The sequence below is a fragment of the Narcine bancroftii genome, chromosome 5 (genome assembly GCF_036971445.1).
Source record: "Narcine bancroftii isolate sNarBan1 chromosome 5, sNarBan1.hap1, whole genome shotgun sequence".
NCBI classification, from domain to species: Eukaryota; Metazoa; Chordata; class Chondrichthyes; order Torpediniformes; family Narcinidae; genus Narcine; species Narcine bancroftii.
Genome location: NC_091473.1, coordinates 40,784,275 through 40,800,375, shown reverse-complemented (window position 1 = coordinate 40,800,375; position 16,101 = coordinate 40,784,275). Strand labels below are relative to the sequence as shown.

General features: G+C 38.7%; 1 protein-coding gene across 1 annotated transcript in view; it reads left to right on the top strand.

Annotated features, from left to right (window-relative positions):
* Nucleotides 1–16,101, top strand: part of stab1 (stabilin 1) — a 240,380-nt gene that overhangs the window by 181,313 nt on the left and 42,966 nt on the right. Inside the window, exons 38-44 of the mRNA XM_069937203.1 lie at nt 4,455–4,650; nt 5,482–5,577; nt 7,556–7,601; nt 8,631–8,710; nt 13,545–13,670; nt 14,229–14,302; nt 15,101–15,175. Of these exons, the coding sequence (XP_069793304.1) occupies nt 4,455–4,650; nt 5,482–5,577; nt 7,556–7,601; nt 8,631–8,710; nt 13,545–13,670; nt 14,229–14,302; nt 15,101–15,175 (693 nt within the window). The remainder of the gene's footprint in view (nt 1–4,454; nt 4,651–5,481; nt 5,578–7,555; nt 7,602–8,630; nt 8,711–13,544; nt 13,671–14,228; nt 14,303–15,100; nt 15,176–16,101) is intronic.

Here is a 16,101-nt window from a genome sequence, read left to right as displayed (position 1 = left end):
AGTTTTGTGTTTCTTCTATCTGGTTCATTACTTCCACGAGAGGAGAAATTAATAACTTTTTAATTGTTTTATAGAATTCTATTGGGAATCCATCCTCTCCTGGTGTTTTATTGTTCGGCACCTTTTTTAATATATCCTGTACTTCCTCTATTTCAAATGGTTTTATCAGTTTGTTTTGTTCCTCTTCTTACAATTTTGGCAGTTCAATTTTAGCTAAAACACTCTTCTATTTTATCATCTTTCCCCTCATTTTCAGTTTGGTGTAATTGTTCATAAAATTCTTTAAAGTTCTCATTAATCTCCATTGGATTATATGTAATTTGTTTGTCCTTTTTCCTTGATGCCAATACAGTTTTTTTTAGCTTGTTCTGTTTTAAGTTGCCAGGCTAATATTTTATGTGTTTTTTCTCCCAGTTTGTAATACTTTTGATTTATTTTCATAATGTTCTTCTCCACCTTGTACATTTGTAATGTTTCGTATTTTATTTTTTTGTCCACCAATTCTCTCTTTGTTATATCATCCCTTTTTACTAGTTCCTTTTCTGTACTTACTATCTCCCTTTCCAACTGCTCTATTTTCCTTTTTCATCTTAGTTACATAACTTATTATCTGTCCTCTAATGAAGGCTTTCATTGCATCCCTGTGATAGTACAGATTCTATCACCAATGTGTATATGTACAGATTTTAGTGTAGGATGACTGTGATTGGCTGAGAGTGTAGCCACACCTACTGGCAGGTCTTAAAGGATTGCTCCTAGCCAGACCAGGTCATTCTGGACTGGTCGACCTACATGTGGTATGCTCCAGTATTTTAGTTAATAAATGCCTTGGTTTGGATCAACAAGTCTTTGGTTCTTTTGACATGCTCTACAATCCCATAATATAAATTTGTCTTTCACTGATTCCGTGTGTATTTAAAAATGTTTTAATTTGGCATTCAATAAATTCACTAAATTAATGCCTTTTAGGTAACATGGAGTTTACCCTCCATCTCTATGTTCTTGGTGGGATGTCCTCCAGTTCTATTGCTAATAATAGGGGTGAATAATCAGATAGTGTTCTAGCTTTATACTCTGTTTTCCTAACTCTCCCTTGAATATGGGCCGACAACAAAAACATATCAATCCTTGAGTATGTTTTATGCCTACTCGAGTAATATGAATATTCCTTCTCTCTTGGGTGTTGCCACCTCCATATATCCATAAGTTTCATTTCCTGCATTGATGTAACCATAAATTTGGCTACTTTATTCTTTTTGCTTGTCCTTTGTCCAGTTTTATCCAACAATGGATCCAAATTAAGGTTAAAATCCCCTCCTATCAATATATTTCCTTGTGTTTCTGCAATCTTCAAAAAATATCCTGCATAAACTTTTGATCCTCCTCGTTAGGTGCATATATATTGAGAAAATTCCAAAATTCTGAGTCTATCTGACACTTTATCATTGCATAACTCCCTGATGGATCTATTATTTCCTCCTCTATTTTAATTATGCTACACCTCTAGCTTTTGAATTATATGATGCTGCCGCTATGTGTCCTACCCAGTCTCTCTTTAATTTGTTATGTTCCACTTGAGTTAGATGCGTTTCCTGCACAAATGCTATATCTATTTTTTCTTTCTTCAGTAAATTTAGTAGCCTCTTCCTTTTAATTTGGTTATGTATTCCATTAATGTTTCTAGTCATATAGTTCAACATGGCCATCTTATATCTTGCTTACACCTCTTTTCCGCTTCCTCGCCACCTCCATCCCCCTTTTTCCCATTTTCATCTCTTAGTTTTCCCTTTTTAAACTCAATGTATGACAACACATTTAAAACATAAAATACTCCAACAATTCCCACACCCAATAATACCTTAACCTCAGATGCTCCCCCCCTCTCTGAGTTGCCCTTATCCCTTGCTGGGCAACCATAACTCCCCTTTCCATTTGGATTGTGATCTTGCTCGCAAGTGTCAACTGATTTTGCAGTGACGGTTATTCCCTCTCTCCCCAGCCCCCCAGAAAACACTTTTTGTTTACACATATAACAAAGATCTCTCTTTTTTTCCCCCCTTACTTCCTTCCTTCCCTTCTCTTTTCCCACTTTAGTTCTTTACATATACATTGTTTTTACATCTTTATCTATACTTTATTACCATTCTTCATTCTTGTTTCATGTCTCCATCTCTCCTTTTGTCCTGCAAAAGTTCTGCGAATTCTTGTGCTTCCTCCGGATCTGAGAACAGTCTGTTTTTCTCCCTGGGTATAAATATTTTAAGCATGGCTGGATGACTTAACATGAATTTATAACCTTTTTTTCCATAAAATCGTTTTCACTGTATTAAACTCCTTCCCCCTCTTTAAGAGTTCAAAACTTATGTCTGAGTAAAAAAATATTTTTTGACCCTTGTATTCCAATGGTTTATTATCTTCTCTAACTTTATTCCTTGCCCGCTCCAGTATATTTTCTCTTATTGTATATCTCAAAAATTTTACTAAGATGGATCTTGGTTTTTGATGTGTCTGCAGTTTCGGAGCTAGTGCTCTGTGTTCCCTTTCTATTTCCATTTCTTCCTGCATTTCTGTCATTCAGGGCCTTCGGGATCCGTCCTTTTATAAATTCCTTCATGTCTGTGCCTTCTTCACCCTCCTTCAGGCCCACTATTTTTATGTTGTTTCGCCTACTATAATTTTCAAACATATCAATTTTCTGAGTTAACTGTTGTGTCTCTTCAATTTTTTTGTCACTTCCTTCCAATTTTTCTCTTGTCATTTACTGCCATTTCTACAGCCATTTCCTGCTCTTCCACATTCTCTACTCTTTTCCCTATTTTTGTTATGACTAGTTCTAAACTGCATTTTATCTTCTGCTCTTTTCATTTTTCTTTTAATTGCACTAAACTCTCATGACAACCATTCTTTTAATGATCTCATTTGTTCTTCAAAAAAGGCTTTATCTACATTCTGTCCATCTGTTTTACCTTCTATTTCTCTGTGAAGATCTTGGTCTTCTTCTTCCTCTTCTTCTGTGTCTGTTCCTGTGTTTGTGTCTTCTTCTCTTCTTTGAGTTTGTGTCTCTTCTGTTTTTCCTGATGAGTTGCTTATATCTCTTTGTCGGGTTTCCTCTTGCTGGGCCTCCTGCCGTTGCTCCTCTTGTCGGTCACCCCACCATCTTTCTCCCTCGTTTGTTTCCTCGCTCCCTTCCCTGCCGCCATCCTCAGCCTCCAGCTGAGCGCCCTGGTGTCGGGCGTCCCGCAACTGGTTGCGCTGTGGCTGCCCGCTCCTCTGCTGAGCCCCCTCCCATCGGTGTTTTCTTTTTCCTTTGATTGCGTACTTTTGTTTGGCTCCGAGAGCCATTTTTGAAGTCCACCGGTCAGGAGGTCACGACTCCGCAGAGCAGGCACCAACCTCGGGGATCGAGCGCTCCTCACCAGCACACCTCCCTGTTCCTTCGTGCAGGTAAGGCCGCCTTCTTTCTTCTCCAGTGACTTTTCTTATTTTTTGGTTGATTTTACTTTCTCCTTCTTGGGTGCCATCTTCTTTCTCTTCTCTGTAACTTTATCTTCTATTTCTTATATTTTATATTTGTTGAGCTTTGCCTTTTCCTGACTTTTTTTCTGGAGAGGGCTGGTTTTACCTGACCAGCCACTACTCCATCACGTGACTCCTTCTCACTCTAGAGCAATGTTGTGTCCTCTTGTTCTACCTCCCTGTTTGTGCATGGTTGTTTTGTGCTCCGTGTAGAAAGCTGAAGTGCTGGGTACCACCCTTTATGCTATTTCTCCATTGGGAGTAGCTAATGGCCAGGGAATCCCATGAGATCATGATGACAATACACTTTTGAATGCAGACTTTTGCAATTTCCTTGAAGTATTTTCTCTGTCCTCTTGGAAATCAATGGTTGTAATGAAGCTCAGAGTACATGGCTTGTTTCAGGAGTCTGGTGTCCAGGGAGCAGGCAATGTTGTCTGTACACAGAGGAGGTGGAACATGACTAGAGCGTTTATGGTGGAGATACTGCCCGAGGAGAGGTGGGTTTTCCCAACCTGCCACTGGATGTTGGGTCCCCAAATTTAATAAATTGTGGATACTTCTCCAATTCTTTGAGCTATCTACTATAAGTTCCCTGTATCTTGGGCATATCAAGGACGGCAGGCGCTATTTTTCTTGGTAGAATACACGTTTAGTACTGTGTTTGAGGTACATTTTTCTGAAGGCTATGTTGGAACGTGGAGGGAAGTGTTGAATTTCATCATTACTAGCTGACTTTGCTGAGAACTGGTTCTCGAGATCCAGAAAGTAATCTTGATGGACGTGCTGCAGAGATGGATTAGTAGAGACTATTCATCTTGTGAACATCAAATGTAGGCCTCGAACAAAGATGGGAGTCAAAGCAAGTCCAATTAAGGTCCATCTTAAAGAAACTCTTTTATTTGTTTCTTATCTTGTGTTTCTTTTTGCTTCTTTAGACTTTAGATTGCTGCTTGGGATACTATGGGCCAAGGTGCCAGATGTGCCCTGGCAAGTCAAATGCCTGGTGCTCCAATTATGGAATCTGCCAGGATGGAATTAATGGAACTGGAGAGTGTTTGTGTCATGAAGGATTTCAAGGCACTGCCTGTGAATCTTGTGAAGCTGGTAGATACGGAATAAATTGCACACATGGTATGGATTCTACTCTGCTAACATTATAATTAGATTAGAGCAGTAATTAACAATTTAATAACATTCATTTTTTTTAATTCAAGGATTACTAAAAATATGTGTGGGCATTTTAGCATATGCTATTCCTAATGTAGAGGTGTTTAATGGTCTCATTAATAGGTAATGTGAATCAATCTTTACAGCTTTTTGTGTTGAATATTTTCTGTCACAATTCTGAGCTTTTTTATATTGTAACTGAGGGCTAAAAATGTAAATGCTATTCAGAGATGTCACATCATCTTGGCTTATCACTGCTGGATAAGCTTACAATGCTCAGTCAATAGTTTTGAGTAAATGTGTCTGTTCTGCAGAGAGGTAAATGTGCTGATTTAGGTGACATACCTTACTAAACCATCTCTCACTAAAGAGAAGAGTTTGGGAAATTTACATCTCACATTTGTTTTGTATGGAAGTGATATGTGTGTCACATTACTTTGGATATAATATTCCACAAACTTTTGCAAACAACTATTACTATCTTAACTACCTATTGATATAATTACGTCAATATCATCACCTCCAATTTTGTTCTCCCAATCTATTGTTCCAACATTGGTGGTGGGTGTGGGAATTTTCAATTGTATATCATAATTTATGAATGGTGATTTATTAATGGTTGCTTGGAGTTTTTGAGGAAACTGCTAATTGGCTTGCCTGACTCTTCTGATCTTCCCACAGTATAACTCAAAGCAATAAGTTGTTGGAGCATGAATTTTATTTATCTAGATGTCTGTCCCTCCCTTTTACAGTTTCATAACCTAATTAACCAGGTATTTGTTTATGTGTGTTCAGAATGCCTGTGTGTAAATGGGAACTGCAATGATGGACTCGACGGTGATGGAAGCTGTAATTGTTTCAAAGGGTGGGAAGGTACAAATTGTGATAAAGGTAAGTGGAATGTCACATGAAAACAAGCAAATTAAAAAGTAAATATTAATGTTTATTATGATATATATTGTACAATGCACATATGCACCAGAATTCTTGCTTGCTGCAACTGACAGATACTTTGTAAAATAAAATTGCAAAGACAACTAAAAAAATTACAAAACGATAGTTAATGCAGTACAAGATGCTCAAATTTTCAAAAAAAATAAATAAAAAAAATATATATATACACACACACACATATGTGTGTGTATATGTGTATACACACATACTCATATGAATGAATACTTATCCTGCCAATGGATTATTTGTCTATTTGTGTGTTATGTCTGGTTGTGTGTCTGCATGTTTCGCCCTGACGACCAGAGAACGCAGATTCGTCAGGTTTTATTGTGCAATTGGATTATAATAAACCCAAATGAATGATAAACAGGCAATGAATTAAAAAAGGTAGATTATAAAAATTAATATTCATCTTAGTGCAAAAGAAGTGACCTAACTATAATGCAGGGAGTCCTCTTGTGGTATCAGAGCAATCCCTGATTAGTGAACAAGGGAAGTTCCAGAGCCTGATTGCCGTTGGGGGAAAAATACAGTCCTTGAACCTCACAGTGCTGATCTTCATGCTTCTGTCCCTTCTGCTTAAAGGTAGCATTGAGAAGAAGCTGTGACTAGGGTGATGGGGGGGTGGGGGGCCTTTATGATTGTGGCTGCCTTCTTGAGGCATTGCTTCACATAGCTGCATTCAGTGTATTGAATGCTGTTTGTAACTGTGTTCAAATTTACTTGAGTTTTTTTTCCAAGTAACAATCTTAAAATAGAAAATATTAGAAGTCATTCTGCTGTGCTATATTTTGTTGGCCCACATATATTTGCTTTGATACTTGACAATAAGAAAATTAACATGCTTCTATAACATCACTGGCAAAATGAGTTGTTTTCAATTAATCTCCCATTTAGACCTGGATGCCTAATCCCCACATATTGACTTCTTGTTGAGTCAGCTGAGAAACTTGTAGCTATGTTCAAATAATTTTCATTCAAATTCTTGGCATCTTTCTCTGTCGAGTTCTCCGACATGTTTCATATTATGTTCGGCTTTGGTTTAATTTGTTGCAGTTTTTTGTGCTCAACGACTGTTTCATTGTCATGTTACATTTCAATGTCTTTTATTTATTAAATGTTTGCTTCTATTTTCTTCACGATTGTGAAACTACTGGACTGTTTTCATATAAAAAAGTTCTTATTTTGATTTAAGAACAAAAAATAGAGTCAAAAGGAGGTACCTTCTTTTTAGCAGGATTATGCCCAATCCTGTGCCTCACTTTACTAATCCCGTAATTTCCTGTTTCCAAAAATATATCAGTCTTAACCTTAACTAACCCAGTGATTGGACATGCACGGCTTTGTGAGTTACAGAATTCCAAAGATTTAGAATATTCTGTAAAAAAAGTTATTCAATTTCAATCATGTGCCTCAGTCTTTGTTCTCGCCTCCATAACTGGAAGGAAATAGTCTCCATGGAACTTTTATTCCAATTATAAAAAGAGTCAACCTTATTTTAATAGTTTTGCCTGGAGTATATGGAATGGTAGCACAATTAGTGTTTATTCTTCCTGTTGAGTTTTAAACTGAACCAAATTCTAAGCCTGGAGTAAAACACAAAAGTTTGCAGACTCTGTGATTGAAGTAAAAACACAACATTGGAGAAACTCTGCAGGACGAACATCATGTTTTATATAGCAAAGATATATACATAACCAACATTTCAATGAAGGGCTCAGGCCCAAAATGTTGGTCATGTATCTTTATCTTTATAAAGTACGCTGTGTGACCTCCTGAGTTTGTCCAACATTGTGTTTTTTACTATAAATTCTAAGCTATTTGATAAGAAAGTATAAGGATAACATGCAGCTCCATAACTTTCTCATTTTCCATGAACAGAGTGAATTATGACAAGATGTTTTTTTTCTTTCAGTAATTGTAATTGATCACTGTAATGGAACATGCCATCCCAATGCCAAGTAAGTGAAACAAACTTAATTGAAGTTTATTTTTGTAGTTATTTTTATGGTAAATACAGGTATATCCCACTCTATGAATACTCAAATTATGAAAATTTTCTATTATGCTGAGTTCACTTTTCCAAAAGGATTTGAATGGGTTTTTGCTTTTATGAAAATAGCCTCCAGTTGTCGTCAATGGGTCTTCGTTTTATGCCATATCAGCTTACAAAGATCAAACTTCTTAAGAAGGTCAAACTGCAGGAGAAATTGCACTTCTATCACTGCTCCATCGAGAGTGTGCTGGCCTACTGCATTCCAATGTGGTTTGCCACAGATAAGAGGGACCTTCACAGGGTCATGAGTACAGCCCAGATGATTATCAGCTGCGCACTGCCCTCCTTGGAGGATCTATTCAGATCTCGCTGCCTCAGTAGAGCAGCCAAAATCCTGAAAGACCTGTTTGACCTGCTGCTCTCCGGTAGACATTTTTGGTCCATTAAATTATGGACAAACCGACTTAAATTACCCCAGAGCCATACAAGAACTGAATAGCACCAAACATTGAATGTTGTTTTATTGTGTTGCTGTTTTTATACTTTATTGTTTGATGTATGTGTGCACCATCAGGATATGTGCTTAATTTCATTGTACTTGTTTAATGACAATAAAGGTTTAAAAAAAAAGAAAGGTTTCCTAGGAACGCTCTAGTTTTATAAAGTGGGGTATACCATCTACCATTCAAGTGCTTTTGTTTGTCTTTTAATTAAAATGACCATATGTTATAGCTCGTGGAGATGCTAATTAATTGTAGAAATGACGAATAAGTTGCATGTTTAAATGCTTGCACCACATTGGCGAGAGAAACATCTGGGCATATTCTGGATTGCATCTCCTGATTACCTGCCACATGCAGTGTGCGAACCATAGAATCTCCGCACAGCATTGCGTGTTGTGTCTGTAATCACTGTTGTCAGTTGGTGAAAATCAATGCTAAAAACTAACATGTAAACATTTTTTTTAAAAAGGCTTAGTGCATGTATCTTTTAGTTGCATATTAGGGTCACCTGGCTCACTGCCCTCTTGCTTGTGTTCTGCTGGATACAGTGGAAATGGGACTTCCTGCTCAGGTAAGACCGAAATATGTGTCTCCTCTCATATTTGAAAGAGAATATGAAAGGCAAAAAAAAAAATATTTGTGTGAAGAAAGATTGTTTAAATGCTGTCACGCCTTGTCAGACCTTGTCTCTCACATGCAATTTGCAACATACAATTTTTAGTGCCTGATTTCTCTGTATATCTTCAACTTGTGTCACTTCAGGCAGGTTTGACCTTGGAAAGACTTCAATAGTGGGTTTTCAGTGATAATGTGGGATGTCAGAAGTGGGCACTGGGGCAGTCAATATGGCACACTCTGATGGAATTAGGTACAAGTTGAGTGACATCAGGAATATATGGTATGACTGAAGGTATACCAGATATAACTCAGTTGAGAAACTCAGGCCAAGGAAGTAACACAATGCACTAACACAAATGCATTCCCTGTTTTGCACATGTAACTGAGAAAGAGCTCCTATCTACATGAGTTTTCACCTCCTTTCCATTCCTCAATTCCCTGCACTTTCCATTACACAACTAGCTTCCACAATCTCATAATGATAATAGCCAGATACCTCTTCCTTCAGTGTTGTTGATTGGAACATAGAACATTATAGTGCAGTATAGGCCCTTCAGCCCACGATGACCTATAAATACCTGTCAAAAAAAACTGAAACCATCCCAACCTCATAACTCTCTACTTTCCTTTCATCATGTGCCTGTCTAAATGCTCCTATTGTTCCAGCCTCCACTATCACCCCTGGTAATGCATTCCAGGCACCCACAACTCTGTGTTTAAAAACTTACCCCAGATATCTCCCCTAAACTTGCCTCCCTACACTTTGTACAGATATCCTCTGGAGTTTCCTGCTCCTGCTCTGAGAGAAAGGTGCCGGCTGCCTACCTTATCTCTGCCTCTCACAATCTCCCAATGTTACACCTGTAGAAATTTCCAAGAGACATACCATATCTCCTCAAAACTCCAAGCTAAATATAGCCAGCAGTGAGCCTTCTTTGTGATTGCAGCGACATGATGGCTCCAGGATAGGTCTTCAGAGATGATGTCATCCAGCAATTTGAATTCTTTACCCTCTCCACTGCTGACCACTCATTGAGGTCTGGTTTGGGTTCTCCTGGTCTCCCCTTCTTGGCATCCACAATCAGTTTCTTAATTTGTTTTCATTGAGTTCACTTTATAGGAGGGTAGGTCACTTTGGGGAGAGAGATGGAATCACAGACACATCACAATAGTGCCAGGGGATGAATAGCCCACCTAAGGGTGCAAACAGACCTAACCTGCCGTTGGTTCACCAGCACTAATACCAAATACAGGCTTACCTTTCTCTCTGGATATTTAACCAGACAAACTGCAATGAGCAAGATAGAGTCAGTAACGACATTGTAAATTTCTACCCTGAATTTGTATTGTGGAAGGACCAAACCAGTTTGCACAGTCAGCCCACAAGTCATCAAAGCTTACTGTCCAGTTTCAGCATGGTACCTTTCCTGCCATTGCTTGCCTGAGCCAAATGAAAAACAACACATTATAGAAAAATTAAGATTTCTTCCACACCCTGATGTTAAAACTGGCGCATCACTAAATAGGACACAGTCACCTTGCAAGCAATGCTAGATTAGGCAGGCACTGAATACTATTTTAATTTGTCAGTTAAAAATAAAAATAAATTACTATCATTCCCCAGAGGCTAATGAAGAAACTGGGATTCAACACCGTCTCTGTAACTGAATCCTGGACTTCCTAACGGAAAGACCAAAGTCTGTCTGGGTTGGTAGCAGAACGGCGAACAGTGTCACGCTGAGCACTGGCGCACCTCAGGACTGTATGCTTAGCCTTCTCCTGTTCACGCTACTGACCCATGACTGCAATATCAGACCCAGGCCCAATTGTGTCATCAAATTTGTAGATGACACGACAGTCGTCAGTTTATCAGCAACAACAAAGAGGTGGAAAATCTTGTGAAATGGTGCGAGAGGAACCAACCTGATGCTCTTCCTTTTAAAATTATTTTATTAATTTGATAGAGAGAAATATTAAATGTATATATTGTTTAGATATTAATTATATAGCTTTATATCATATATTACAGAATATGAGTCACATGTCAAAAAAGTGAAATATCCTTAGAATATGAGGTGAAATATTAGAATATTATCTAAATAGACCAATCTCTTCTAGTTATTAAAAAAAGAACAAAAGGAAAAAGAAAGAAAAATCATGCATACTAATCTAATCCTTCCCACTAAACATGGTCACCAGCAAATATTTTGTAAAGAATCGAGTATCAGCTCTCGGACATCAGATAGAAAACCCCCAGAACACCCCTGCCTAAGTCATCAAATAATGATAATAGTCCATGAATGGGCCCCATATCTTGACAAATTCAACCTTGATCTCTTTAACATTATATCTTATGTAACACTTGCTTACGAGTTGATGCTCTGCTGTCTTTCCATCTTATCAAAATTACTTGTCTAGCCATCAATGAAGTAAAAGCTACTCTTATTTTATGAGTTGAATTCAAGGAAATCCTCTCTTCTAGAGAATAACTAAATAAAGCAATAAAAGGACACAGTTCTAATTTAATCCCAAGAATCTGTGAGTTTTAAAGAATTGTTCCCAATATTCTTGTAGTTCTGGACACTCCCAGAACATATGAATCAGAAAGGCCTCAAAAATTTTACATTTGATCAACATCAGAATAAAAATGAGATAATCTCACTTTAAATTGTATTAAACAATGTCATGCACAGAATGAAATACAGTACAACTCCAATTATCCAAAATGGTCAGGACCAGGCCCATTTTGAATAAACATTTTTTTTCAGAGAACCAGTCATTTTTTATAAACAGCTCATTAGCAACAACAAATCACTGTAACTGTGTTTAAACAACAACAAACAACAAGGGAAGGCTTTTTAAGCATTAAAATATTGTTTAATTCTCACCAAAAAAATTCTGGCCACCGCCAATCACCGATATTTCCCCACCAAGGCCTGCTTGTGCCAGGGGCCCAAGGTTCACTGCTGCCGCTGCCGGGGGCTCGAGGTCCACTGCTGCCACTGTCGGGGGCTCAAGGTCCACTGCTGCCGCTGTTGGGGGCTTGAGGTCCACTGCTGCCGCTGCCGGGGGCCCAAGGTCCACCAAGAGCCTGAGGACCTTGGTCAGTTCAGCTCCGAAAAAAATTTGGATAAATGAAGATTTTGTATATCTTTGTTTATCCAAATTTAAAAAGAAAATTTCAGGCAACTGAGGATCTTAGAGAATTTGATTTTGGATAATCGGAGTTGTAATATATTATTAATCAGATCGAGCATATTATCCACATTTTCATCTGAAATTGATGAATTCAAGTCTCATTCCCTTTTATTCTTGATTCTAATCCTGGAACATATTCTTTGATCCATCAAATTACCATAAATAATTGCTATTGATCCACCATGGGAAAACTTTAAATCAAAAAGTAAATCAAGAACAAAATGCCTAATTTGTAGATATCTAAAAAAAATCTATTAGGTAGGTTGAATTTAACTGTTTATTGTTCAATTGAAGCAAAATTGCCTTGAATATATTAATCCTTAAAACTTTTTATTCCCAATCCAACCTATTCCCTAAAACCTGCATCCAAGATAGAAGGTTGGGAAAGATGATTCTTTATAATAGGGCTACAAAAGAAACATTAAGGTAGCCAAAAAATTCCTATGTTCCTAAATTGTGCCCATATTCTCACTCTATGCCTCATTATCGGATTGTCTGTAAATTTTGAAAAATGAGTAAGAAAGAGCCTAAAACTGTCAATGTAGCTAAATTTTTTGAAAAACTCCATTCCATTTTTACCCAAAGGGGTTGGTCATCTGAAGTATCAAAATGTAATAGTAATAATAAATTTCATATATTAACTGCCCAACAATAAAATTTAGAATTTGGGAAAGATAAACCCCATTCCTTTTGTCTTTTGAAGATAGGCCTTGTTTATACGGGGTTGTTACAATCTGACTCTCAACGTGCACAAGATGAAGGAGATGATTGTGGACTTCAAGAGGACAAGGAGTGACCACCCTCCACTACACATCAACAACTCTTAGTACAGTAGTGGAGAGGACCAAGTTCCTTGGAGTTCACTTAACTTGTGACCTATCGTGGACAGTCAACATCTCTTCACTTGTCAGGAAGGTACAACAGCAACTGTACTTCCTGAGAAGACTGAAGTGAGCAAGGCTACCTTCTACAATAACTCCAATGAGAGTGTCCTGGCTGGCTACATCACAGTGCGGTTCGGTTGCTGCAGTGAGAAGGACTGGAGGTCAATCCACAGGACCATAAGAGCAGCAGAGAGGATCACTGGAGTCTCTCTCCCCTGCATTGAAGCGATCTATCAGGATTGTTGTCTGAAGAGGGCATGCAAAGTCATTGAGGACTCCTTCCACCCTGCGCGCAGCATCTTTCAGCTGCTTTCGTCGGGTAAGAGATAAAGGAGTATCAGAGCCAGCACCACCAGGCTGAGGAACAGCTTCTTCCAACGGGCAGTGAGAATGTTGAACCACCAAAGGAACCATCCAAGACTCTCATATGTAAAAAAACAATATTTATATATGTGTATAGATGAAATTCTTGTCCTGCATATGTATTGTTTGTCTGTATGTGTGCTATGTCTAGCTGCGTTTCTGCTTGTCCTGCTCCGAGGACTAGAGATCGCTGTTTCATTGCGTTTTACTCGTACAATCAGATAACAATAAACTTGACTTCACTTGACATGAAAATTGGCTTTACTTTTAATGCTTGAAAGTCAAATGGCTTAGAGGAAGAAATTATACTATAAAATTGAAACTTTGTTTTTCTGCTTACAGAGATCGATCCCTGTGAGGTAAATAATGGCGGCTGTTCAGAGCATTCCAACTGCACCAAAGTGTCTGCAGGAGAGAGGGCATGTATTTGTTGGGACAGTTACATCGGGGATGGAGTCGTCTGTCTAGGTGAGGACCCAAGTCAAAGACTCTGCCAAGATAGGCATCCCTGTGGAAACAATGGGTCTACCTAGTAATTGAGTTTGTGTGTCTTGGGAAGGAGGTAGAACAATGGGTCTTCCTGGATAATTAGGTCTGCCCAAGATATCTGAATTAATTCCAATAGCCCCTTTTAAATTACAGCACTTGAGTAGCCCTCCTGGGCGCAATTACTGGGGCGAAGCTGCTGAATGTACCTTATAAATTGCAGGGGGATTCACCCATTAAATTTCCAATCCAACGACTTAAGGGGGATCCTACCCATGCAATGACGAGTCACGCACTCACCGGAAGTACTGCCAGATGTTCAGATGCTGGCTGCCCAGTGAAGCATGCACACAAAGTGCTGACGTAACCAGAAAGCAATCATTAATAATGAAGCATGTGGACCAAATTCAGGCAAATGGATTAGGGCAGAATGTCAACTTGATCTACATGGACAAGTGAGGCTGAAGGGCTTGTTCCATGCTATTTGAGTATATCCCTGCTGTTTATAATTCTCTGTTATTGTGTTTCTTTCCTCCTCAGAAATTGATGGATGTGCAGAACAAAATGGAGGTTGCCATAAATATGCAGAATGCATCAACACTGGACCAAATCGGGTAAGGAAAGGATTGAATTTATGATTTTAAAAATATTAATATTGAAATATAGTATGGAAAGAAATCCTTCCGGCTCACAAGACTGTGCCACTCAAATATGCCCACATGACCAATTAACCTACCAACACCATACATCTTTGGAGGGTGGGAGAAAATCGGAGCCCCCAGGCAAAACACACGCAGACATGGGGAGAATGTACGAACTCTTCACAGACACTGCTGGATTCTAACCCAGGTCGCTGGTACAGATACACAATCCTTTATCCAGAACCCTTGGGGGACAGTGTGTTCCGAATTTTGGATTTTTCCAGATTTCAGAAAACCAGATTTAAGCCCACCCAAATTGTGCTGCCGTATCCACCCCCACCCCCTTCCAGTTGCGCTGCCGTCTCCCCTCCCCTTGCCCGCCTGACTCGTGCTGCCGGTCTCTCGTCCGCCCTACTCATGCTGCTGGTCTCTTCCGCCCGACTCACGCTGCTGTCTCTCTCCTTACTTGCCAGTTTTTGGAGCTTTCCAGATTTTAGATGTCCGGATAAAGGATTGTGTACCTGTTCTGTAACAGTGTTGCACTAACCGCTATGCTAATCGTCCCACCTATGAAAGATCTGACAGTTGTGTTCAATGAATTCTTCATGTCAGCCTTCACAGACAAAAGCAAATCATAAATATCTGGATCCTGTCAAAGATTCTGAGGAATAACGTAACCTTAACACTGTGCCTTATGATTTTCTGCTTGTGGTGAACGGCACAAAATGCTTGCGTACAATTCATGCTTTTTTGGTGTGTTCCTTATTTTAGGTGGCCTGCAACTGTCTCCCAGGTTACATCGGAGATGGTAGGAACTCCTGCCAACCTGACGACCCTTGCAGGAAGGTTAGGAACAAACTTACAAGCCTAGGAATTCAAGAACAAGTATTTCTGTAACAAATGAAATGTGGCGCAGCAACCATAAACAAACAGTAGACTGCTTATTTGTACAAGCAAGAAGCTTAAAGTGTAGATTTGATGTGGGCCTAAGATATCCCTTTGCCCTTGATCAATACAGTGGTCTGCACACCTAGTCTCTGCTGCTTTTGGCCCACTGCAGTGCGATCCAGTTTCAACATCAAATCTGCCACCCTGTGATGCAAACAGTAGTTTAATATATCATCATTTATAAGAACACAGTGAATATATTTTTGTACATGTAACAAGAAAGAGGTGGAGGTCCCACAAGAACCACACCACCAAGTTTAGGAACAGCTGGCTCCCCTCCACCATCAGAGTCCTCAACAACATATTTCAATCATTTAAAGACTCTCACTTTTGCATTTTATTGATTTTTTTTCTCTCTGTATTTCACAGTTTGTTTACATTTTTTTTTACATGTACGTTGAGTACAGGATTTTTTTCACTGCTAGTAAGTGGTAATTTTGCCTTGCCTGCAGCAAAAAGAAACTCAGGGCTGTATATGATGTCTTCTAGTTACTCTGACAATAAATCTGAAATCTGAATACACTTGAAAGCTTTTGAAATCTGTGCATTAGATGTGATCCTGTCTCCATTCAGATATTAACAAGTATAAAATGTAACTCCAGTTCCTTTTCAGTTTTCCCTCAGAGATCCATTAGTTTCTAATTTCTTTGAAATGATCACAACTCTGACAGAGCGAAATGATTTTATTCTGTAGGTCCATAGACTTAGCTAAACTTTCTGGATAGAAGGTGGAGGGTGGAGGCAATGAGATTTTTTTCAAAATGTCCTTCATTTCTTTCAGATCAAGGTTATAGCTTTGTTCTTGTTTATTAAATAGCATTAAA